Genomic DNA, 25,048 nt, shown 5'->3' with positions numbered 1-25,048 from the left:
TGTACAAATGCCAGAGGGTTGCATGTGCCCACATCCACAGAGCAACATGGCCAAGATTGGATTTCATGCAACCATCTCAGTGAAGGATGGAGGAAAGACTGTGTTCTTTATGTGCTGTTGTTCACAGACTGTCCTGTCCGCCCTGTCTGTCTGTGGAGGGAAGCTAGAAACAATCGTAATAGGTTGTGTTCAGAACTGACCTGTCTTATCAACCTGCAGTAGCTCAGAGAGATCCCAAAAATGTTCATCAATTACCCAATTGCCACATCTCAGACACATCATGGTGAGGTCAGACAACACCACGGTGGTAGGTTATTTAAATAGGTGGTGGTGTGGAGTTCCCCAGGCCTGCACAGGTTAGTTGTCGACCATTGACAGAGTGAGACCTGCTAGTCATCTAGAGATTGTATGTCACCTCAAACTGGTGTTTATCAATCATTTTGATTTGCGCTCACTTCTGCTAAGAAGGCAAGGGATCTGTGCTGCTCTTTGATCTTTGGATCTGTGCTGCTGTTTGATCTGGGGCGGTGTGGTCTAGTGGTTAGAGTGGTGGTTCTTCAACAAGAAGGTTGCCGGTTCAAAAGCCACTCTCTCCCATCTGCATGCCGAAGTGTCCTTGGCAAGATACTGAACCCCTAAATGGCCCCTCATGAATGTTGAGTGTACTAATTGTAAGTCGCTTTGGACAAAAGCGTCAGCCAAATGACATGTAATGTAATCTTTAAGCACAGAAATAGAACAAGGTCATCTTTGATTCCCAGTGTATGGTAATAAAAAATTAAAAGGGATTCCCAGATGTGGTCTTGTCACATTCAAAGCACAAACAACTTTTGTCAGGCTACAAGGATCTTGAGCTCTGACCTTTGAGCCACAACAATCACGTCATCCGTGAAAGTAAGTAATCCTTTGTGAGAAATTTCCAGGAAGACTAACAACCCATGATGCCTGCAGGTATGATGAGCAAAACATCCTAAGAACACACGCCCTTTGTGACTTTCTGTTAAATTGTTTATAAGTGTTTGAAAATTTGTCAGTAATCCATTCAGATTAAAGGGATAGTTCACTCAAAAATGAAAAATTCACTCAACTGAAACTCCAAAGGTGTTTTGGGGACTCAAACACTTCGCCCACCCCTCTATCAGCATAGTTGTGAGTAGATATCCCTTAAATTACTTTTTCTATTTAAAAAAAACGTGTTATTCAGTCCCTCTAGGCCTGACAATGTAGGTTCAGAAAACAAATGATATTTTCCCAAAAGACAAAACAAATTTCCCAATTATTAACTTAATGTTAGATTATTAAAGACGGGTGTGGCCTAAACCTAATCAAGGTACTTTTTTAATCCACATTTAAGCATCAAAAAAAGGAAAACGACAGGGTGTCAAGTTAGTAGTTTCAAAATAAAAGCATACAGCATCACGTCCACCTAAACCTGTTGTTTACACTACAAGAAAGCGTCAAATCCATCGTGTTTGTTTTTCCTCAAGACATTTAAAACCATTCTTCATTATCCCTATCACTTCCTCGTATTAGTCACGATGCTGCTGCTTGTTTGCCGCTTGAAGGATTTTACTTTGACACTGCTGAGCGGATGTAGATGTTTTAGAACTCGTTAGCCTGGTGATGTCGCTGATGAAGGAGACAAACAACACGGAGGGACTGCGCGTACAAACCGTAAGAGTTGACATCACATACATCTCACCAGCGCCTCTGCCCTCATGATCAGTGAGGTGAACTGCGTGGTAAGCCTCCAGCAGCACCGAGCTCTCAGGCTATAGCCATCGTTAGCATCCCAAACAACACAGCACCGGGTTGTCTGCGAGGCGAGTCAACTAGCTAGCGTTAGCCTGCTGTTGACATCTGTGCAGTGATGTTTCCTATCGGTGCCACAGCTGTCATCCATCTGAGTCCAATGCTAAACGTGTAGCAGTGCTGCAGGAAACACACTGAAGGTTGTCACAGGCTTTAGGGAGACGGTTGAAGACGGGACAGGTTTACCGTTGAGGGAAAAGAGGCTGGATCCTGTGTTTATAACGTGTTTGGGGCTTTGCAGGGTTTCCTTGATTAACTCCTTGTGCTGAGCAAAGATGTTGATGACAAATGTTTCATTCATACTGTATCAAGTCGTCTGCATCTTGATGATTGGTCTGAAATGACTTCCTGTTGGCAGATTTGCAGCCTGCTGAGCAAAAGTGCAGTTGTCGTCCATCTGAAGAGAGCAGCTATTTTAATATGAGTAATGTAGTTTCATGACATTTTAATCAACAAGCATCCTCTAAAGTAAACATTATAATCATTTTAAATCCCTTTTCTCTCCAGCCCTTTTTATGTTGATTTGTGGGACTTGATTTTGTTTTTAAGATTTTAATATAACTTGTTATTTTAACCTTTCCTTCTTGACCCGTATTTATTTATTTTTTATTGTCCTCTAGCATCTCCAGGAATGGGAATACACCGCACTCACTAACCGAGAGCACACACCTCAGCCTAAAGTCCAACAGTCCCCTCAAATTCAATATCAGTCCCCTAAATGTGCCTGAGATCCATGAATTATTCTCTGGGAAAACAGGAAAATGTTGCTAAACACCCTGCCTTACCCTTGCACAGTGTGACTCATGTTAATGACAATAATTCCTGGATCTGCAACAAAGTTCTTTCATGCATCCTCCCACCAAGTTTTGTGGAAATCCGTTCATTTGTTTCAGTTAAGTCTTCCCTAAATGATGGTCATGTTTGAGCAGAGATCAACCAACCACTCATTGTGACTGTCGTGTGTCTTGTCTTCGCAAGATGTAGCCGAAGAAATGGAGTATGACGAGAAACTCACCCTTTTTCGCCAAGCCCGCCTCAATCCATTTGATCGGGGAGAGGAAGAAGATGGTCCCCAAGGAGGCAAGACGCCCCCGCAGCATGGTAAGGTCCTCAAGGGAAAACAGGAGAATTTCTCCCATTTCAGGTAACTCAAGTGTAGAGTCTCACCTCGCTCTGAGGTATCCTTCACACCTGTAATGTAATTCAATGAGCCAACAGGTGTAAATGTAGAATTTGTTAAGATTAAAATACATTTATTTGTCCCATACACATGCACAGACATGCACAGGCACACTCATGCAATTTTAGGGAAACTTAACCTCTGCTTTTAACCCATCTGGTGCAGGACACACAGAGCAGTGAGCAGCCATGTACGGCGCACAGGGAGCAGAAGTTGGGGGAGTAAAGTGCCTTGCTCAGGGGCACTAGACAGGGTAGGGAGAATCCTCTTGGATTTTTTTTTGGACAGATCAATACAGGTTCGTCTTTTTGCTTTCAGAGAAAGCAAAGAAGAGGAACTGCTGCTTTTTTTTGCAGCCCATCAAACTGTGCGGATGAGGAATGAGCACTAATCAACTCTGATGTGATGCATTCTAACGTTTGTTGAAATAAAGTGTGGTTAGTCCACTTTGGCAGAGATCAAGCCATCACATGTTCTTCTCTGCTAAGAAAAATGCCCAGTTTGTGAAAAGAGACCAATTGATTTAGGATTTTAGTGTAAAAATAACAAAAGGGCCCTGTCTGAGGTCTGCCCTGAATAGTGCAAAATCCACAGCTGTCCTTGTGTTTGCCTTGGGGGAAATTAGGATAAAATATTGTATTGATCAATTGGTAATGGGGTTACGGTGACTCATTTACTGTATGGGGCTTTAAAGGAATAGTTTTTCAAAAAAAAAAAATTCACTCATGATCTACTCACCACTATGCCGATGGCGGGTAGGTGAAGTGTTTGAGTTCACAAAACACTTCTGGAGTCTCAGGGATAGACAGCGCTGCAGCTGAATCCAGCACAATCGAAGTCAATGGTGCACGATATCTGTAGAAATAATAAAACAACAGAAAAACCATAACATATTCGACCCAAAACGAGCCTAAAGGTCCTCTGATATCTTCCTTTGAGATGCGTTCACGGACCCTTGTAAAAACCATCCTTTGGCTACGTCCGCTAGCTCCGCCACTTCAGGTAGTGGACATTTAGGTTTAAATCACGGTGTAAAGGACCGTGTATCCAGTAGAATATGAATTTCGAGGCTTGCGGACACTTCGATGACACCACACGAGCAGTATGGAGGCATGTTGTGTTCTTTCTGTTGTTTCTTTTACATCTGAAGAAGAGGTCGCCTGGGCTAAACACTGTTTACCCCTGACACTCCTCAAGAGTATTGTGGACTCAAACACTTCACCCACCCCCCACCCCCATCGGCATAGTGGTGAGTAGATAATGAGTGAATTACATATTTGGTGAACTATCCCCCTTGTGAAAGTGACTTTTACTAAATTTGAAGGCTCTCCAATAAATACCAAAACATAAAGAACACTGGGCTGTTCCGAGTAACTCTAATCTCACAGAAAAGGAAGTAGGAAATACAGGGGCTTCACCAGAGGAAATGAAAAGCATTGGGGAAAGCAGCACCACACTAACACTTCCTGTATTTTAGAATTGAGGAATTATGCAACTTTTCTGTTTCATTTCATTTCCAGGCAAACAATGTTATAGCTGAGTTGATTTCACAGCCTTATTTGCATGTCTGTCTGACACTGAGCAGCTGAATTCCCTTCTCTTCAGAGCTGTACACAGGTAATGACAGCATTTGTCTGTAAGATACAGCGTGAGTAAAAAAATATAGCATTGTTTAAATGCATAATTTAAAAGATGCAATTTGAAAGGCTTGTATGTCTCTTCAAGGGTTAAGTTCCTCTGTTGTGTTTTAACTCATTAGTACAATTTAGCTGGTTGTTCGTGGTGTCAATTGTTGACAAAAAGAACAGTCTGCTGAAACAAAGTGTTTAAAAACAAAAGGAAACAAAAGCAACACCCAGTGTAAGGGAACAGTTAAATACGAGTGCTTGTATCTGATATATTTCTGTACTACACTACATAAACAGCGCATTGTTTTATAGTAATTTTTATTACGGGTATGTCGGATTGAACTTGACTACACTGGAGATGCCATATCGATTTCTAGATCCTTTGTATTCTGCTGTATTTGCTGTGACCAGACGTATCCCACCCTTCTTATGAGAAGTAGAAATACAGACATTTCTCAGCACCTCCAAGGACAAACAAAGTTCAGTGTCCCTCCGTTATCTCATTATAGCTGCACTCAATAACAAAAGCATTGATACTGAAACCATCAAGGGTTTACTAAGTATGTGATTCTGCTCATCATAAAGCCAGAATTTTAAAAAGCCTATTATCTATTTCAGGAGTTGCTGGACGACAAACGATTTTTCATAGACTGAATATTGGATTTACAACCTTTTGATCTTGCAGAGTTGAGTGAATAATCAATAAATGTTATTTCGCTCATTGTATTATCCTCAAAGTTGGGCCGATTGTTAAAGTTGTGTTACTAAAAAGGATCAGAATCCCCACACATTTGTCAGGACTTTGCTACATCAAATTATACAGCACACAAACATCTGTGCACACATCTGTTTGGTAAAACAAGTGAAAGACTTACTTAGATTTACAAAAACAGTAGCAGCAGCAGTTGTCCATGTATACATGTAGGATAATGGTTTGTATTGTTATTAGTTAATTCAGCGGCGCACAGAGATTATGCAACAACAAGCTTTCAGAATTTCAAAGTTCATCCAGCCTGTTGAGCCGCAGCTTTAATCACACTGTCTGAGTCGGTCTTGTCAGCTGGTTATACATTACCAGAACTTATGGGACAATTATCCATGATTCCTGCAGTTGTCCCTATTCAACTTCTTGAGAGTTGAATGGCCACAGTCAGGTGAGAGACCACAATCACACAGTGACTGTCGGTCAGTGTAAAAACTGCATGTGTGACAAAGGAGACACCATTGTATGTGTGTGTGTGTGCAGCTCTTCATGCCGCATTGCCCTTGTTTTTTTAGAAGCCAGACCTGAGCTGTTCTCTGGGAGCAGAACCCACAGCTCAGATCGGACCATGTACCTCGGTCTAGCTGAGGACCACTTCTCCAGGCCTGTGGTGAGTAAAACATTGTTTCTGCTTTTCACCTCAACGTTGAACAGCTTAACAACAGTAAATTAAATTTGCATTGTAAAACGTCCGTCCTTCCCTTCCTTCCAGGGTTCTTTTGTGCCGTCAGACATTGAACAGCTGCAAATGGCCATAGAGGAGTGTAAGAAGCTGATCCTGGAGCTGCCAGAACACTCGGAGAGACAGAAGGACACCGTGGTGAAACTTATACACCTGCGTCTAAAACTGCAGGAGCTTAAGGTTGGAACTGAGAAGTGGTTTACAGGATGTTTGTAGTAGCTGATGCTGGCCAAGTTGGAGTACAATTTCACTTTTTTTACATTGCGAGATAAAGCATTTTCCAACATTTCCCCATCTTCTCAGGGAACGATCAAGTCATTTAGATAACTGATATCTATGAGCATGTGGAATTTGGTGCAGCTTGATTTAATCTGAGTCTGAGGGGACTGTTGGGCCTTGGTGGTGGGATGAGCTCTACTGAGTGCCGTTATCTTAATTAACTTATTTCAGTACAGACACAATATTTGCAGTGGTGATCAGTGTCAGAGAGTTATACAAGAGGATCATTAGAAATCCTGCTGAATGTCATATCCACGCTGCAAACAAAATACACTTTGTAGATATAATAATGCAGCTGATTCAGTTGATCAAAAAGATTGTCTTTGGCACTCAAGGGAGAGGAACAAATGGGAAATGAAAATACATACATAAATAGATATGTAGAGGAAAATATCACATCAACACCTTTGGTAGAATGAGGAATTTAATATGTCTAGGAGATGGTGTCAGTGCTTCATTGTGCACAAACTGGTATTGTGAAGATATTTTATGCGTATATAGAGCATGTCTTTGATAATTGTAAAACTGCGACTACACTTTGAGGTTGTACTTTGTCCCTCGACAGGACCCTGAGGAGGACGAGCCTAATCTTAGAATCCTGCTGGAGCATCGCTTCTCCAAGGAAAAGAGCAAAAGCGTGAAACAGACGTGTGACAAGTGTAGCGCCATCATCTGGGGCCTAATCCAGACTTGGTATACATGCACAGGTGAGACACTCCATCCAACGTAGGAGTCTGATACAGCACTGTGAAGGTAAATGTTGTGCTAAACTCCTAAATCCTTAAAAATGGTTGCTTGCTCTTAACCAAGGTTTTTCTTGAGATGTAAAAGCTAGAGCCCGCCGATCTGGATTTTTGAGGGGACGATATTAATGTTAGAGAGCAAAAATGAATCTGATTTTGACATAGTCAATATATATATATAGATATATATATATATATATTAGCCTTTGCCCTTTCTTTTTTTATGCAAATGTATGATGGTTGAATAAATCTTTTTTCTTCTCTTTTTTAAATCAAACAAACAACCAAACCTTTACACAATTAAATGTGAAATCTGAATCTGAGCCCATCTGTAGAAGCAGTGTTGAGCCAGTTCACACTTAAAAAAGAACCAGTTCCAAGTTCAGTTCATGCAGATGAAAATGAACTAGTTCACGTTCATAGTTCATTTTTGGTGGGGATGATTTAGGTGACAAACGTAAGGTCATGTGTTCGGTTATGAATCGATTTGGTCGGATCAGTCATTGTAGCCCTGACGGTGAGCGTCACGGCTCGTGTTGTACTGAGCACACAATGTTGACGAGTCCCTTTTCATGATGTTTTAATGCAGCCTCATAAACTCTGGAACGAATCAAACAAACACTAAGTTACTTCATGTACTGATCAGGTCCTGATAACTAGTGAGGAGTGTTTTAGGAGTGAGGATAATTAGTTTGTGGCAGTGGTGCTTGCCACGGGGCTCTCACAGACGCAGCCAGAGACGAACATGTTGCGTTTCCACATATTTATTACACACCACACACAGGTGACCAAACATTAACTTGAACACACACAAAGTAACAAGCTTTCCAGCTCCGTTTCGGCTCCTCTCAGGTCTCGAGTCGCTGAGTCGCCCTGAGGCAGCGAAGCCGCTGCCTTTTAAAGAGTGAGGACCAATCAGCTAACAGCTCTCACCTGCGTCGATTGATCCTCTGTGGTGCAGGGGAGGGTTCTCTCCCAGCCCCCTCACCTCCACATAGTTCAAGTGAGAGCTTGAACTAAGAGAAACTCCAGCTCTGTACAAACCAGCTGCAGATTCGGCTCTGATCATAACACAGCGATGCTGATCACTGAGCAGCTGAGACCAGAGACACTCTGTGTCCACTGTTCTTCTAAAAGTCTCTGACCGGCTGCTTCACGTGAACAAGCTCTGATCTCACTGTTTGTGTCAAACTGAGCGAGTGGGTGGGGGTGAGGGTACATGGAGCAGGTCATTCTGCACATGCGTTAATGCGTTAATAAAATGAACGCGTTATTTCCACAAATTAATGATCCCATGTTTACGCCCTAATGTTGACAGGCCTAATACATATATAAAACATTGTCAATGATTCCCGACATGTTATTATCAAACCATTATCACAAAGAAATGTAATCAAGGCTTGATATTTTATAGTTTATCCATAGAATTTACTATAAATAAAAATAAATCTTAAATGCAACCACATTTAGAGCTTGAATTAAGAAGTTAAACATTAATTCTTCACATTATTTATTTTGTCAAATAAAAGTGTTCATAGAAATGCAGATCGTCTGTGAAAGGCTCACATCGGCCAACCAATAATCAACCAACCAAACCGAACAACCAATCCTGGGTCACACTCACATGATGTTACTTTGTCCAATTATAGTAAAATAAATTGTCACACCGGCGTGTAATTATTCATTTCCTCCCAGGTTGTTACTACCGTTGCCATAGTAAGTGTATGAACCTGATCACTAAGCCCTGCGTGAGGTCAAAGGTCAGCCACCAGTCGGAGTACGAGCTCAGCATCTGCCCTGAGATAGGACTTGACCGCCAAGACTACCGGTGTGCAGAATGCCGCACGCCTATTTCACTGAGTGAGTATGAAGATCTGTTGCTGCCATAAATCTCAGATATGGATTCATCAGGAAATCTGAATTATTTCAGTCATTCACTGTCAAATGTTGGTGTTTGCTCTGCAGGCGTTCTGCCTGGTTTCCTCAACAACAGCTATTCTACTTTTGCTGATTGGAGTCTTGTGTTCTGTGTTTATCGAATTCTGTATCTATAATGAAGTAGCAGTTCTATTTCTGAGAGTCATAAGCTTGATTCATTTATCAACAGATAGTGTGGCTGCCTGATCGGGCTTTGGATACAATTGATCCAGTTTCTGCAAATTGTTGTGTACTGTACCATATTTATCTTGCAGGGGGCGTGCCAACTGAGGCCAGACAGTGTGACTACACTGGCCAATATTACTGCAGCACATGCCACTGGAATGACACGGCCATTGTCCCAGCTCGTGTCATCCACAACTGGGAGTTTGAACCACGCAAGGTACAACAACCGCAGAAAACAAATAAAACAACATGAAACAACATCTCTTCCTCATTAATATACCAACTAATGGCACTTGTTTTTAAGCTATCATCAACTGCGCATGCACACACATGTTTAAGTGAACATATCATCATTCTGCGGTTGTTGTTGACGGTTCCCTGTTTGGAAAACATGTGTCCCAGACCACCTTAAATGTGGTCTGACTGATTGGATTTGGGACGCATCCGGGTGTTTTCAGTCCCGAACTTGGCACTGGTCTGAAAAGGTTCTCTGTTAACACTAACTGTAACTGCTGAAACAGTCTCAAATTGTAGTCCTCTGCTTTATAACACAATAAAAGAATTACACAGAATTATATTACAGTATAAAATAGACTTCAGGGATCCACTCCATCAATTTCACTTGTCGATGTCAATTGAACGGTCACGAGAAGGACTGAACAGCCGGTGATAATCATGTTTGTGTGTGTCCCGGGGAGCTTTGTCAAGTCATAAAAGAGTCACTCAAGAGGGAGTCAGCTTAATGTTGTTTAAACATCAATACTACAGTAATATAAATGCCTGGTTATGAAAGACAGTCATTATCGAACCACCTTTCTAGTTTAACCCAGATCAGAAGGAGGGTTGCTATTCCTGGTCAGGTGAGGCACATTGGCTGTCCGCTAATTCAGGTTTCACCTACGTCACCTTGTCGGTATGAAAGGTCCATTATCGTGATGACGTGGGCTTATCCAGCCAGTCCGCTGTCTGAAGGTGTGTCTCCTTTTTCAGGTTTGTCGCTCCTCGATGCGCTACCTGGCCCTGATGATCTCACGCCCTGTGCTAAAGCTGAAAGAAATCAACCCTCTGCTGTTCAACTTTGTGGAGGAGCTGGTGGAGATCAGGGTGAGTAGCTTCAATTTTCTGGAGGCTTGTTGGTAAAAACCCAGCAAATATAGTTGGAAGTATAAGTATTCTCAAGCTGAATGAAACCAGAGGCACAGCTCTAGTTGTATTTGACAGTTGCTCTCTCAGTTTTAGCCTCTAAACATTGACTCCTTCACCATAGTTACTGTTGTTGTTTTGTCACACCACCCATTCTAACACAATTAGATGATGTTATGATGAAGTTCAAACAACTCTTGAATCCAGTTCTGCCAGCAGGGGCACTGGACAAGGACATCAACTGCAGCTCTGTGCATTAAGTGAGACAGATGTGTTTTCCTTCACAGAAACTTCGCCAAGATGTTCTGCTGATGAAACCTTATTTTATTACCTGCAAGGAGGCGATGGAGGCTCGGCTACTGCTACAGGTCGGCAACAATTTACAGCTTCTATTTACCACAATTAAAATGATATGTGCTCTCTCAATGTCACCTACAGGACAGTGACACATGTACCCCATAAGTAACATGTAACAACAGCACCACATTGTGGTGGAGTTGTGGAACTGAATTACAAACGGTTGCTGTTGTTAAACTTGCAGTGACACAAGTCAGTTTATACAGATAAAGCTGGCTATTTTTAATCTTGGATGTTGGCTGCTGCAGTATGACCTCATGCGATAGTTTCATATCTGTTTTTGTGTCTGCAAGGTTGTCTGCATATGTGTTATGAAGCAGTTTCCCACTGTGTGTGTTCTCCAGCTACATGATCGTCAGCACTTCGTGGAGAACAACGACATGTACTCACTACAGGATTTGATCGACATCTCCAGTGGCAGACTCAGCTGTTCCCTCACAGAGATCCATACTACATTTGCCAAACACATAAAACTAGATTGTGAGGTGAGCTCATACATTAAACACAAAGGAAAAATGTGATGGTACCGCTGATTTCTCTTTGTTAGAAAGTATAACACCTTATTAGGTTGTAGAGATTCCGTGTTCCTCAGAGAAGTCAGATTTTCTGTTCTCTTTTGTTTGTGTGTATGTGCGTGCTGTGTACTTGTGTGTTTGTGTGCGTGTAGTGGTGTCAAGCCAAAGGATTTGTGTGCGAGCTGTGTAAGGAGGGAGACATCCTGTTCCCTTTCGACAGTCATACCTCAGTCTGCCACGACTGCTCAGCTGTCTTCCACAGGTTAGTCACCAACCAGCCACTTATCAGAGTGTTGAGGTTAAAGAGAATGTGTGAAGCTACTAGTAACCCCAAAAACCTCAAGCCACTGGTATACACTGGTCAAAGATTACCAGTTAACCCCCTGCATGCTCTATCCGGGTGCCGCCTGTCTCCTACATGTTTAGGGCGTGTTCCTGTTGTCGTGAATGCGTCTGACCCAGATAATCTCCTCATGTGAAAAAAGGCAAACTTTTATTTCCAGAGTTCATTTCTGAAAAACCGCAATACTTTTAAACTGCATCCAGAGAAATAAGAAAACAAGTTCATCCCACACAACTGGTAGCAGCATGGTACAATTTCCTGAACACTGAACCATCATTTAAAAAGCCATTATCCTGATGGATACATAAATCTGATATGTAGACTATGTAACAATTAGTTACAGGTTGTATTCCCCCTCAAACACCCAGGACCTGCTGTTCTCTTATGATAGAATGCAATCGAATTGTTGGTGTTTGTTTTGTCTCTTTAGAGATTGTTATTATGACAACTCCACAACTTGTCCGCGATGTGCCCGAATGACTGAAAGGAAGCAGGACGACGAGTCGGATGTGAAAGACACGTAGCTCTGGAGAGGACCACCCGCTGATACCGGATGTTGCACTTTGCCTCATGTTCTGTTCTACCCCCCCCCCCCCGGTCAAGGAAGACTGATTAAGTTTTTCGCCCTTTGGTTTTATCACATGTTCAAACTGTAGTGTTTTCCGGTGCACTACATCATGAAGCAGGGTACAGAAACCCATCTGGAAATTAATATATATATTTTTAGCAATTCTTTTGATTCCTGTTGTAATTGGTCGAATGAACACTGTAGGTGTGAAGTGAGGTAGTCAAATTAGTGTGTCTGCCTGTATAAATGCACAATATGAATAACCTACAGTGAAACGATACATGGAAGTGGGTGCTTGTTCATGCAGAAGCTGTTAATCAATCCTTAAAAGCCTCAACTGCATTAATCTATACTGCCAACTTCGCTGAATGCTAAACTTGAAGGTTGTTGTGAGTAAGAGTGGTGGATTTTAACAGAAACAGTAAGTTCAGACTCCAAAGAGTAAATTAAAAGATGATATTAACCAAAAACTCACCTTTCAGTTTCCAGCTATGTTTTTAATTTAATAATCTAAATCTTGTCAGAAAGGCTAAGCTGCAAATTGAAAGTGTATTTGGTCATGTAAGTTAGTATTGCATAACAAAAAATCCAGTTTATTTACAAAAGGAAATTGATTAAATCTCCAATCATAACATCACTGTAGCTTCTGTTTAACGTCATTTAACATAATCTGCCTTCACCTCCAACTGTTTATTTCCCATGTAATGACCCTAAAACACTCTGTACTCATCCTCCGTCTGTGTTACGTGCCTGATCTCCTCTCAGCGTCATAATCTGTTGTTCTGAGAAACATTTCATGAGGTCTTACAAATATTCCCAGGCCCTAAAAACAATATTTCTTTGTAGCATCCTGTTTGGACATCACGACAACAACACAGCCCTCCTCTGAGTCGGATAATTCTTTCAATTAGCCATCCTGGATACTGGAATAAATACTAACATATAATCGTTTGACGATAAAGTTGTATCTACACTCTTTAAAACCATAATTAAAATGATTGCATGCATTACCAGAACTTTTCATTGTAAGTTTAACCGATAAAGAAAAGAAACATGAGAGTTTAATAATCTTTTCCTTATATTCAGAACTGTGAAGTCACGTCAGCCCATTTGATCTGTGTTTACTCTGCTTCAGTTCAGTGCAGCGTCAGTGTCGTGAATAGATGTGAACATTCATGAACATAGGATTGTCAGGTAACATACAGCTGTTAACCTCATGATAATACGTAGCTCTCAGTCTCAACATATCTATAGCACATTTTGTCACAGAGATGACCCAGAGGCTACAGCGACACCTCTGGTTATAACGTGTAAATGTTGACCTCGTGTATTTGTTTTAAAAATAATGAGTGTTGGCTGTGATATCTTCAGCATGACGTACTGTATTTTCTCAGATGTACATAGTGTCGGTTAAAGCCATGGCCTGTTGTGAAGTCATGTGGAGTCGAGCATGAATAAAATTAAGTATATCAAAGCTGCAGCGGTTTGTCAAAGATTCCCATTTTCACATATTTGATCGAACATGAATTTTGGGCCCGAGTGGTAGAAGGGGTGTAAATCTAAACAATTTTGAATTTATAACACCCATGCATCCTTCCTTTATATACACTGCTAGTTCTTTCCCGGCTAACACTGGGGGGGAGGTGGGCTACACTCTGGACGGGTCACCAGCGTATCACAGATATAGACAATCATTTATACCTTCTGCATGTCTTTGGAATACGGGAGGAAGCTCGAGTTTATTTTATAACGATACATCATATTTTCTTTGCAAAATCTCAAATCTGCAAGTGTCTTCAGCCGTCAGATAAAGCTGAGAGGTGAGAATGCTCTCCTATCTTATTCTGTGGGACGCAGAAACAAGGTCTTTAGATTAATATTAAGGAAATTGTTTGAAAATGTCTCTCCCTCAATTTGAAAGAAAATTTATTTCCTGAATCCGCACAAATTGAATGAAACTAAACGAATGCAGACAAATGAATAACCACCTTGGCTGAGCTAATTAATCTTCTGTTGATTGGGAAATTATGTATAAATATAAAGTCGCATAGGATAAAAAATACACTAATAATGATAATGTTTATATAGCATCTTTTTAAATAGCTATACAAGTTCCTTTAAAAGGAGGAGAAATAAAAACAAGAAAACAACTACTAGAAGCAAATTAAAATTGTCATTTAAAATCAAAGACAGCTAATTATATCATGTCAAGTTTAAAAAGTGGAAGATACAATAATAAAAGGACTAAAGAAACAGAAGTATTGCAAAATCCAAATAAAGGTACTAAATGTACAATGAGGAGATACAGACAGGTAGGGCAGCATGCGGAGTGGTCACGCCCACTCTGCTGCACGTGGCGCTGCACACTGTTACATGAGGGATGTGTATACTCGGGTCTTTATGCAACTCCGTGTTCAGTACACTCTGTACCACACGGGTGTGTTGAGATTTACCACGGTCACCGTGCAGAGTCAGAGTCCTAAACTCGACATGTGTGGCACAGAGGTGTCATGAATGTGCACCACATGGAGAGCAGTGCATTCTGCGGTGCGGGAACAGAATGTACCCGCTGACCCTGTCCTTTGTGTGGGTCCTGTGTGAGACACACGCCCCCTGCAGCACCGACCTGCAGAGCAGCACTGACACAGGCAACTTCGCGGCGCCACCGTGCTCCTTGTCGGCGTTGACTCTTCTTGGCTCCTCCATGGCTCGGGCGGTCCAGTGAAGTGCAGCCGGGAGAAGAAGCGCACTTCATGGCTCTCCTCGCCGTGAGCGTCGGGCCCTTCCGGAGCCGAGTGCGGTCGGTCCGGACGTGGAGCCGAGACTTGTTCACGATCCAGACTACTTTCCACTGCAGCGGCGCCCAGGAGGCGGTACGGTGACACTCGTGTTTATTACAGAACCTCTCTATTGTGCATTGTGTTATTCACAACCGCTACTTGTATATGCACGAATCAGCGGCGTGTTGCAGACCTGGCCCACATTGGTCCTGTTCAGACCAGATGTTAGTGGACAGAGCAAATCTGGAATTACTACAGCACTGTTTTGTGTAATCACTCATTGAGGATACTTCCAAGCTATCACCCCTTGGTTTGCATTTACTTTGAAAAAAATGGGTCAAGCACACGTTTGCCATTGTGCAGACATGTAAACTGCACCTTCAATAATAACAATGAGAACATGAATAGTTATAAAATAAGGTGCATCTAAAACTCAGTTCTTCGTGGGGGTTAACATTTGAATGGACTTTTTCCATTGCAGGTTTGATTTCTCAGTCACTGGCCTTTTCAAAATAACCTCAATTTTCAAAATAAGATGTAACAGAGGTTTTTATTGTCTGACACAGACTTGACTTTCTTCTGTGGACTGCTGAAGTGGAACAAATATGAGAAAGGCCAGACAGTGCATTTACCTGATCATTAAAAGAGCTCCTGAATGTTTCTTACCAGGAATTTATTCGGCATGATTATTTATTGACACGTGTTCCATTGAAACAAAAACATGTAACACACTGACATACAATCTAATACACTGTTCTTGGTTTCACCACCATCCCTGAACTGTACCATTATAATGGGAAATGTCTCTGGCTGCTGGACTTTGGATTGTAAATGTTCAGCTAATATCAGCTATAACTGTGGGTCATATAGTTGCAGATATGTAGAGAATCTAATAGAATCCTTATGTTCAAAAATATATCCAATATAGATGAATTGTATTATTATATTTGTTAATCGTTTATTTAGTTTTCATATATTCCATCATTTAAAGTATGTAAACATGTATTTATAAACATCTTACCAAGATGTTTGTCAATCATATAGAAGGATTTCCTCTATGTTTATTATTCACACATGACAGCTACATGTAAAATCTCAGGTTGTTATTTTCTGCGTTTTCATTTTCCATTCATCTTCATTATAGTGGTCTGCAGAAATAACCAGATTAATAACATGAGAACTGTGTAGCAGCTGCTCACTGTCATGTTTACATGTGTTATCCGCGACTGTGTTATAACAACTTATGAAAGTAGGTTGATTGTGACACAGAAGAGAAAACCCAGGTCATAGTAAGATTTAATCCTAATAACTAATAACTAATCCTGTATATAATGTGGTTTGAGGAAACAGGTGGTGGGAAAGATGTCAAAAGCCAGTGTGTGTGACTGGTTCATGTCAGCAGTGGAAACCAGCAGCACTGCGATTTAGATTAGGTCTATCTACACCTATTACATGTAATGTTTGATGTCTCTGCTGTGCAATTCTTTTCCTCTCATGCTAATATTCATCACACACTGTTGATGTTATTTCAGACGTCACTAATCCAAAGGAAACATGCAGGGCGTTATCAACACAGAGTCTCGCTCACTCGGTTACTCAGCTCCAACAAACCACCAAGAGGTAAACCACCTCCTGTATGATGCGGCTGAATGAGTGACCTAAAGCCTTTTTTCTTCTATTTATCTAATTCTCTTGTTCTTTGTGTTTGTCGCTGGACTGGTTCAGGTTTTGAAAAGTTTTTCCCAAAGACGGAAGCCAGCGCTGGCGTCAACAAAACAGTGGAAGGTGAGTGGAGGCTGTGATAATTGAAAACACCATTTGTACCATTTGTCTCTCTCCTCCGATCTGCTGCAGTTTACGGTTTGATCCCCGTCACTTTTTAGATGAAAGTCCCAAAGAGCAGGAGTCCCCTGGAGGCGACTCAAACAACGATGATGGCGAAAGAAGAAGAGGAGGAAAAAAGGAAGAATCACATTGGTGGACGAGATTTCAGGTGCAAACAACCGACTCTTTTTCAATATTTTGACGCATCTCATTTATATAAACAAACACTAATAATACAACATAGAGCTGATGCTTTTATCCAAAGCGACTTCCAATTAATGCATTTCACATCTATGAGGGGCCATCTCAACATCCTGCAACATGCTGCTAATAGAACAAACAAGTGTATATTTAGAAAACAACTCAACAAGGTACAGAAACACACTGCAGATAATCAACCAATCAGTCCAGCTCTACCTCTGATGACACTTCTTTCTCTTACAGGATGAGTTCCCCTTGGATAGAAGAGTGGTGCAGAACGTTGCCATCGGTGCAGCAGGCATGGCCTCAGCTTTACTCTACTTTCACTTCAGAGAGACGGGCGTGCAGATCTTGTGGCGGGACTTTGTGCATCACTACTTGAGCAGAGGCATGGTAAGTTGGAGAAGAGTCTTGAGATCTTCTGTCTCCAAACTCCCCGTCTCTCTGTGTCTCATGTGGACAAATTGGTTCTCTATCTACGCAGGTGGATCATCTGGAGGTTGTCAACAAACAGTACGTCAAAGTTTATCCTGCAGGCGGAGTCAACTCATCGGACGTGGTCAGTTGCAACCGAATAACATTTTGAAACGATCAGGTGTCGGTCATAGATTGTCATAAAACCTGATTGTATCGCACAAATACTAATATATGTAATATTGCATGAGAGGGCTGACCTGAAAATAGATGGATCAGCCAGAAAAAATATAATAGAACATGCTTGTTTAAACACTGCATGTTTCTTCTCCCATGTTCCATATTTGTTTCTGTTCACATCTTATATTAAAACAATGATTGCTATATGACAATGTGGAAGACCCTTAAAGTAAGTATGTGTGTTTTGTGTCGTCTGTGTTTCAGAGCTATCTGTGGTTCAACATTGGAAGTGTTGACTCGTTTGAGCACAACTTGAATATGGCACAGCAGGAAATAGGCCTGAACCCCCCCCACAAAGTACCTGTGTTCTATAGCACTGAAAGCGATGGGTGAGAAACTACAATTTTCATATTAAAGCAGCTTAACTTCTATGTATATACTTTTCCCCCCTGTGGATCCCAGTGTAATTTAGGTTCTCTTTCTTCCTCCACAGGACACTTCTTGCTGCCATTCTCCCATCTATACTTTTGATTGGATATTTGTTTTTTGCCATGCGGCGGGGGCCCATGGCAGGTGGGCGTGGAGGTAGGGGAGGAGCAAACCCCTTCAGCATGAGTGAATCCAAAGCCAAGATAATCACAGACAACATCAGTGTGCGCTTCAGGGACGTTGCAGGCTGCGAAGAAGCCAAACTGGAGATCCTGGAGTTTGTCAACTTCCTGAAGAACCCGTCTCAGTACAAGGACCTCGGAGCCAAGATCCCAAAGGTGTGAAGTATTTTCAGAATGGTTGAATCAATGACAAGCCCATCAATTTGGGCTACAGTACATAAAACCTTTTTTTAACATCTTTATTCTCAGGGTGCAGTGCTGTCAGGGCCACCTGGAAATGGGAAGACGTTGCTCGCAAAGGCGACTGCAGGGGAAGCCAATGTCCCCTTCATCACCATCAGCGGCTCCGAGTTCCAGGAAATGTTTGTTGGTGTGGGCGCAGCTCGGGTCAGTCCTCAGCTTCAGTACGACTGCCCCCAAAATTGAACATAGATCAGTGTGATAAGTACTACCGAAAGTAACAGAAATCAACTTGGAGTAAAATGTTTTAGAAATGTACATTACCTTTTATTTTGGTCCAATCCAATTTAGGTGACTTTTCTGACCTATTCTGAATCCAGCCACCAGGTGGAGATTGAGACGCTTTGGGTTCACTTTTGGGGAGCAGTCATGTCGTCCATCTTTATGTACATTTCATAAACACACCTTCCTCTCTGTCTGAGTATCAACACCCTGTCCTATATTAGATAAGGGACATGTTTGCCAAGGCTCGAAAAAACGCCCCCTGCATCCTGTTCATTGACGAGATCGATGCTGTGGGCAGGAGGAGAGGGAACTCTGGTGACCAGAGCGAGCAGGAAAACACACTCAACCAGTTGCTGGTGGAAATGGATGGTAGGCGGTAATTTTTATTTCTGTCTGGGTTTGAACTTCTCTCCCATTACTGGTGTAAACACCTCAATCACACCTCTCTTCTCTTCAGGGTTCAACAGTAGCACCAACGTGGTCGTTTTGGCTGGAACCAATCGAGCTGATATCCTGGATCCAGCTCTGATGAGGCCTGGACGCTTTGATCGACATGTCTACATTGGTAAAGTGATGCACTTCCATCAATTTCTTCCTCTCTTTGTGCGTCCTTAAACCCACAGTGTTTAAATGCTGTCGCCCCCCTCTGGCAGCAAGGGTTATAACACAAACGCTGTCAAATTGCCACATTTCCAAGTTAGTAATTCATTGTGTGCTCAGAGTAAATGTTATTACCACATACCATTCTATTGATAGTTTACAAACCCTACCTTGTCCAAGATAATACAAGACACACTGCTTGTCCTTTGAGGGCCAGAGGGCTGGAGCCAGTCCCAGCGGATATTGGGCGAGAAGTGGGGGACACCCTGGACAGGTCGCAGTTTGTCCTCCTACATTTCTGTAAATGTATTAATACTATACATATGAATATACTCTTTACATAGTTATTCTTAAGAGACTTCTACAGTCCAAGTATTTGCACATTTTGGTTTGGTTGTTTAGAACCTCTAAATCGACCATAGGTTTGAATGTGAGTGTGAATGGTTGTACTCGTTGTCCAGGGTGTATCCTGCCACCGCCCCAACCTCAGCCCTGATTTGCTCCTACGACCCTCAAAGTATGAGTTGTATAGATAATTAATGGATGGACGGATGGAAGCAATGGAATGATCTGATATCCTGAGTATCTCTGTGTGACCTCTTCCTGTCATGTTGGGTTTTCTAGGGACTTGTTATGATTCTTTGGTGAAGCAAGGAGATACAACATTACCTCCCAAGTATCTAAACTTTGCATATAAGGTATTTTGCAACAGGAGCCGATGCAATTCAGTAGCATTACTGCACATGAAGACCAAGATTTAACCTTTTGCTTTAAGCTGGACTTTAAGATCACTCTTGCTTGTACTGCATGGTTTCTATAAAAAATTGCATCAAGCCTATTTCCTTATGTTTGGATTTTTTGGTACCTTTTCATTTGTTATATCAGTTAAAAGTTTGAATCACACACTGTGCACTTTTTATGTAAATGGTTGATCTTTTTCTGGCTGCAGATCTAATTTGCTTTACACAGGCAGGGCAGGATAATGGTGGGCAGGGCGGTTTTCTCTCTAATAAAGAATCTGTGTCAAATTGAGAGAGCTGGCTTTTTATAAAAGAGGGATTAGATAAGTGGAGGCCAACGTGAGGGAGGGATGGGACACAGGGCTGGCTCCTCTCTCTATCATTGAGTTTCTTTGTTCCCTCGGCCCATCAGTGTTGGTGAGATAATATTTCCCAAAACACTTTGATGATTCATGTTTAATCAGTTTGTTAAAATCATTTGACACACCATTATGTGACTTATTTATAAATAAAAGTGTGGTTTTTGCTTGCATGAATAATGCACTTTGGCTAGGGCCTGCAAATGTATTCAATGCTTCCAGTTCAGATCTGATTGGTCCTCTAGTAACCCCCAACATTCTTTCCTATCCTGAGGTTATTCTCTGTTATCAGTTTAAAAGATTAGATCTATCATTGTCGTTGACTCTATGACTTTTCCTCGTTGATGAGAACAGTCGTCTTGCTTTCTGAGCTGAAGCTGCTGAATGGGGATATGCTGTGTCTTTCCGTTTGATCCCCAACTGAGCATGATGAGTTTTATCATTTAGCTGTTGATGCTAAAAGTCCTAATATGATCAGACCTACTCTCTTATGCTGCTGTTGGCATGAATGATCCACAGAATACTTTGGTGTCTATGGTTGTAGCACTTATTTTCATCTCACTTTGCTGAGTACTTCAGTACGTATCGTTCCTCTGTTTAAAAAAAAGCAGATGCTCTGAATGGCACATGATATAAACGTAACCATATTCTTGTTTTCTTGTTTGTTTTCCACAGGCCCACCAGACATTAAAGGAAGGGCGTCCATCTTTAAAGTCCATTTAAAACCTCTGAAGTTGGACTCCAGTATAGAAGCAGAGGCTCTGGCCAGAAAACTGGCTGCACTAACCCCAGGTTTTACTGGTAGGAACAAAAGATATTTCATCATGTTTACACATATTTACACACAGCTCCGTCTCTCCATCAATCACACAGTGGTCGTACAATTCATCTTCTGCGCCGGTTTTTGATTTTCCTCTTCACGTCACATCACCGTCTAACTTGATTGTGATGTCTTCCTGTACCAGGGGCTGACATCGCTAATGTGTGTAATGAGGCGGCTCTGATCGCTGCACGACACCTCCACCAGCACGTCAGCACGAAGCACTTTGAACAGGCGGTTGAAAGAGTAATTGGAGGTAAGTTAACAACCACATTTACACACTTGATGTTATGACAATGCTCATAGAACGCCTGTGTGATGAGGGGTGTACACATTAATCAGTCAGCAGTGAATGCAATGGTCTTAACGTTTTGATCAACTATATGCTCTTATAGTTTATATTGATTATCAGTTCATATGGATCCATAAAAATAACTTAGTGCTTTAATTAAAGACATAGGCTGTTAATGTCTAACTTACACTTCATCCCTCACATATTATCACATACAGGCTTCTCTATTAGGATTTGATTTGATGTTCTTTACTTAACTTACAGTGTGATTTCATTTGAGCATGACTGGCCACTAGATTTCATGCATATTTGGCTCCATCAACCCAACATCCTCTCAACTGTGTTCAGTAAAGCACATCAGCCCTGACAACTTACTGTGTGCACAAAACAGACAGTGTAAGACTTTTTCCATTTTCTCAGGTTCCGAGAAAAAGACTCGGACCCTGCAGCTCCCAGAGAAAACCACCGTGGCTTACCACGAGGCCGGACATGCTGTGACGGGCTGGTTCCTGGAACATGCAGACCCTCTGCTTAAGGTAAACAGACTGATTCACCAGAATCTTTGATGTCATCACCCGTAGGGAAAGTAAGATCTACACCCTATGATTATACTGATTATTGGATTGATTGTCATGTCCTCCCTCAGGTGTCCATTGTCCCCAGAGGGAAAGGTGTAGGTTATGTCCAGTATCTGCCTCAGGATCAGTACCTATTCACCCAGGAGCAGCTGTTTGACAGGATGTGCATGATGCTCGGCGGCCGAGTTGCTGAGCAGGTTTTCCTCCGTCAAATCACCACCAGAGCCCACAATGACCTCAGGAGCGTCACACAATCGGCCTATGCACAGGTAATCAGCATGTTCCAAAGCTGTAAGGCACTGGGGATTCTGGATTAAAAGATTGGCAGTTGTAGATGAAGTCGTTAGAAATTAAGCTGTCGGATAATGTAGTCATGACATACATATTGATACCTGAATAAAAAATTAATGTGGAAACTAGCTGTTTCATTATGATCAGGTCAGATTTATCTGAAACATGGATTCATATTCTTTCATAAGAACTTCATGTGCTGCACCTTGCAGACAAACAACTGGAAGATCAGCCTATAGTCCTGATTATCTCTGTAGGAGCTCGGTTTAAAGTCCCTCGACACAATTAGCAGGCGCCCTTCAAAATAAATATAAAGGCTTGAGTCCCCCTGCAGCGGCCATAGGGTTTGGTAACGAGCCCGGTCCTTTGCTGCGTGTCCTCCCCTCTGTCTCTCCCCATTTCACGCTAACTATCCTATCAATAAACGTGGAAATAGCCAATAGTATCTCGCCTGGAAAACAAGGCACCTAACAAGTAGTGGAATTTAATTGAAGCAGCACCGTTTGCCATTTTTCCTAATGATGAGCTCTCAAACATGCACAGCCACCCTGATCTTTTCTAGTCATTACCTTGGGGAGCCGACGTAAGAACTCAAATATCTGAATCAGATGGACGAGACATTAAGCTTACTCCCCCTGTGCAAAAGTCTCTGCCGTGTCCTATTAAGTGGATTTATTCATAATGAAAGAGGTGGTTATTGTCCAGGAAAATGTGAATGGGTGTAGTGATTTCTATCCTGCTTCCCACCTCTAAACCAAACAGAATATTTCCATTAAGTGAGGAGGTGCCTGCCACAGATAATCTATTGTTGTCTGCTACATGTACACAAAGAGTCTGATGCTCTGGACATTAACCTAAGTTCATCTGAGAATATGGCTAAAATAAGACAAATTATTGGTTCTGTCTCATCAGTGCTCTTTCTCTTTGTGTTTTTAGGTCGTACAGTTTGGGATGAATGAGGCGGTGGGTCAGGTCTCCTTCGACCTCCCTCAGCAGGGCGACATTGTTACTGAGAAACCCTTCAGTGAACCCACAGCCCAGCTCATAGACCAGGAGGTCCGCCTGCTCATAGATGCGGCCTTCCAGCGAACACTGCAGCTTGTGACTGAGAAGAAAGAACTGGTAGAGAAGGTGAGAGCAGTGGTCTCACTCTAGGAACAGATGGAGCAGGTAAAGCTGAGTGGTGTCTTCCTCTGAAGCAGCTCACAGAAGAGAATGATGCAACGAATTAAGAGGGAAAAAAGTGAAAGAGAATTGCGAGGGAGATGGATAAGATGTCGTTGAAGAGCAAGTTGTAGTGTCATCATATACTGATAATATTAGTTAGATATTAATGCTACTGATGGTTCACAGCCTGTTTTACATTGTAACTCCAAAAGAAATCCTGCTTTTCGAACTAGTTCATCATTAGTACCACATGCATTTGAATCGATGATGGAGCCTTAATTGATATTGTTTCTCCATTAAAATGTTTGTTCATTACTGTTGCAGGTGGCAAAATGTCTTCTGGAGAGAGAGATGCTGGATAAGGCGGACATGGTGGAGCTGCTCGGACCTCGTCCCTTTCAGGAGAAGTCCTCGTATGAGGAGTTTGTTGAAGGGCTGGGTGAATCTGAAGAGGATACCTCTCTTCCTGAAGGGCTGAAGAACTGGAGCGAGAACAAAGGGAATGAAAAACACAATAAATCCGCTCTTTACTTGTAGCCGCATCAAGCCAAATATTCCACTGGATTCTGGTGAATATAACTGAGGATAGCACGCCACCGTCTGGTCCAGCCGGCAGCCTGTCGGGTCTCTAATCATGCAATTTTTAAATTGTAGTTTTTATACTCTAGCAGGAATTCCAAAAGAGTGCATAATCATTATAATCTGGGGAATTTAAACAAGTGAGCTATAGCTCTTGGAACAGTGGACTTTGTAGTGTACGTTTCACCAGAGGTGCCTTCTGTTCCCCCAGTCCCACAGTATGAGGCCGTCCTATAGTGTGATGACATTGATAAACATGCTACAGAACAACTGGGAGTCATGGACAAGAGAGTTATTGCACTCAAGCAGAAAATAGAAGAAGAATTCAAATGTTTTTCTAAACTTCTGAATAATCTGCTGTTGTTTTGGTCAAGCTGCTGTTCTTCTTCAGTCAATCATTCTTTCGGTCAGTCGTTGGTATGTTTGAATGTTTTCCTAACTGGTGAGATAAGCAGGCTGGGCTAAGATAAGTGTTCAAGAAGCCTTGTCATTGAGAATGACCCCTTGATGCATCTGTGCTGAGTAAATAGGTTTAATAATGAAATGACTTGAACTTTTCTTTTTGTAGTGTGAGAAATTTGGGCTCCTCTTTTTTAAAGAAGTCGACCAGTGTGGCGCTGGAACATTTTGTCCTCCAAACATCAGTGGACGGATTTTTTATGATTGTGTTTTCTGCCTGTTTGATCGTGCATGGTTTTTACTTGATCGTTTTTACATCTATTGTCACTTGACTTTGTCACGGTCGATTACTCTTGAAGGACAATGTGATTTTTTTTTTTTTTATTAAAATTGTATACTGCCATTACTGTACACTTTGCTCGTGTGATGCCCTTAAATAAATGCTGTAGTGTCACAAAAGCATACTTTTGTATAATGATTTTAGTTATTGATTCCATTGGCTGTGTTCAAGCCACGCAGCTATTCTACTAATTTAGTGCGTGAATACCAAATCATTTGTAAAATCAATGAATAATTTCATCAGGAAAACATTTTAACAGTACTTGCTTATAGTGCAATGATTCATTCTCTCA

The 25,048-nt window shown here is 41.8% G+C and overlaps 2 protein-coding genes across 4 annotated transcripts; both read left to right on the top strand.

The window, feature by feature from the left end:
• Positions 1-1,590: 1,590 nt before the first annotated feature.
• def8 (differentially expressed in FDCP 8 homolog) lies at positions 1,591-13,596 on the top strand. Of its 3 annotated transcripts, none has more exons than XM_062386143.1 (12): positions 1,591-1,674; positions 2,791-2,913; positions 5,899-5,993; positions 6,096-6,245; positions 6,910-7,051; positions 8,783-8,947; positions 9,280-9,407; positions 10,181-10,294; positions 10,621-10,701; positions 11,035-11,175; positions 11,358-11,467; positions 11,979-13,596. In XM_062386143.1, exons 2-12 carry the CDS (start codon positions 2,805-2,807, stop codon positions 12,070-12,072), a joined length of 1,329 nt encoding a protein of 442 aa, XP_062242127.1. In that variant the 5' UTR covers positions 1,591-1,674; positions 2,791-2,804; the 3' UTR covers positions 12,073-13,596. The 3 variants fall into 3 exon arrangements, with proteins under 3 accessions (XP_062242127.1, XP_062242118.1, XP_062242135.1); XM_062386134.1 differs by having other exon boundaries at positions 1,606-1,742; XM_062386151.1 differs by lacking the exon at positions 1,591-1,674 and adding an exon at positions 4,513-4,609 and having other exon boundaries at positions 2,787-2,913.
• Positions 13,597-14,481: 885 nt separating this feature from the next.
• On the top strand, positions 14,482-24,923 carry LOC133951877 (AFG3-like protein 1). Its single transcript, XM_062386107.1, has 17 exons — positions 14,482-14,989; positions 16,429-16,516; positions 16,622-16,681; positions 16,780-16,889; positions 17,165-17,314; positions 17,406-17,480; positions 17,780-17,904; positions 18,009-18,282; positions 18,376-18,513; positions 18,813-18,960; positions 19,049-19,156; positions 20,966-21,091; positions 21,256-21,366; positions 21,823-21,938; positions 22,049-22,249; positions 23,208-23,402; positions 23,763-24,923. The coding sequence occupies exons 1-17, from the start codon at positions 14,870-14,872 to the stop codon at positions 23,973-23,975; spliced, it is 2,358 nt and encodes a 785-aa protein (XP_062242091.1). The 5' UTR covers positions 14,482-14,869; the 3' UTR covers positions 23,976-24,923.
• Positions 24,924-25,048: the final 125 nt, after the last annotated feature.

The sequence above is a fragment of the Platichthys flesus genome, chromosome 1, assembly GCF_949316205.1.
Source record: "Platichthys flesus chromosome 1, fPlaFle2.1, whole genome shotgun sequence".
In the NCBI taxonomy this organism is placed as follows: domain Eukaryota; kingdom Metazoa; phylum Chordata; class Actinopteri; order Pleuronectiformes; family Pleuronectidae; genus Platichthys; species Platichthys flesus.
Note: the sequence above shows the minus strand (reverse complement) of the source record. Positions and strands in the feature narration are given on the sequence as shown.

Excerpts from the sequence above, each read along its gene's own strand:
- def8 (XM_062386143.1), top strand. The coding sequence starts at position 2,805 with ATGGAGTATGACGAGAAACTCACCCTTTTTCGCCAAGCCCGCCTCAAT. Across the intron at positions 2,914-5,898 it reads CAAGACGCCCCCGCAGCATG|AAGCCAGACCTGAGCTGTTC; the intron begins GTAAGGTCCTCA and ends TTGTTTTTTTAG. Across the intron at positions 11,468-11,978 it reads TGCTCAGCTGTCTTCCACAG|AGATTGTTATTATGACAACT; the intron begins GTTAGTCACCAA and ends TTGTCTCTTTAG.
- LOC133951877 (XM_062386107.1), top strand. The coding sequence starts at position 14,870 with ATGGCTCTCCTCGCCGTGAGCGTCGGGCCCTTCCGGAGCCGAGTGCGG. Across the intron at positions 21,092-21,255 it reads ACTAACCCCAGGTTTTACTG|GGGCTGACATCGCTAATGTG; the intron begins GTAGGAACAAAA and ends TTCCTGTACCAG. Across the intron at positions 22,250-23,207 it reads CACAATCGGCCTATGCACAG|GTCGTACAGTTTGGGATGAA; the intron begins GTAATCAGCATG and ends TTGTGTTTTTAG.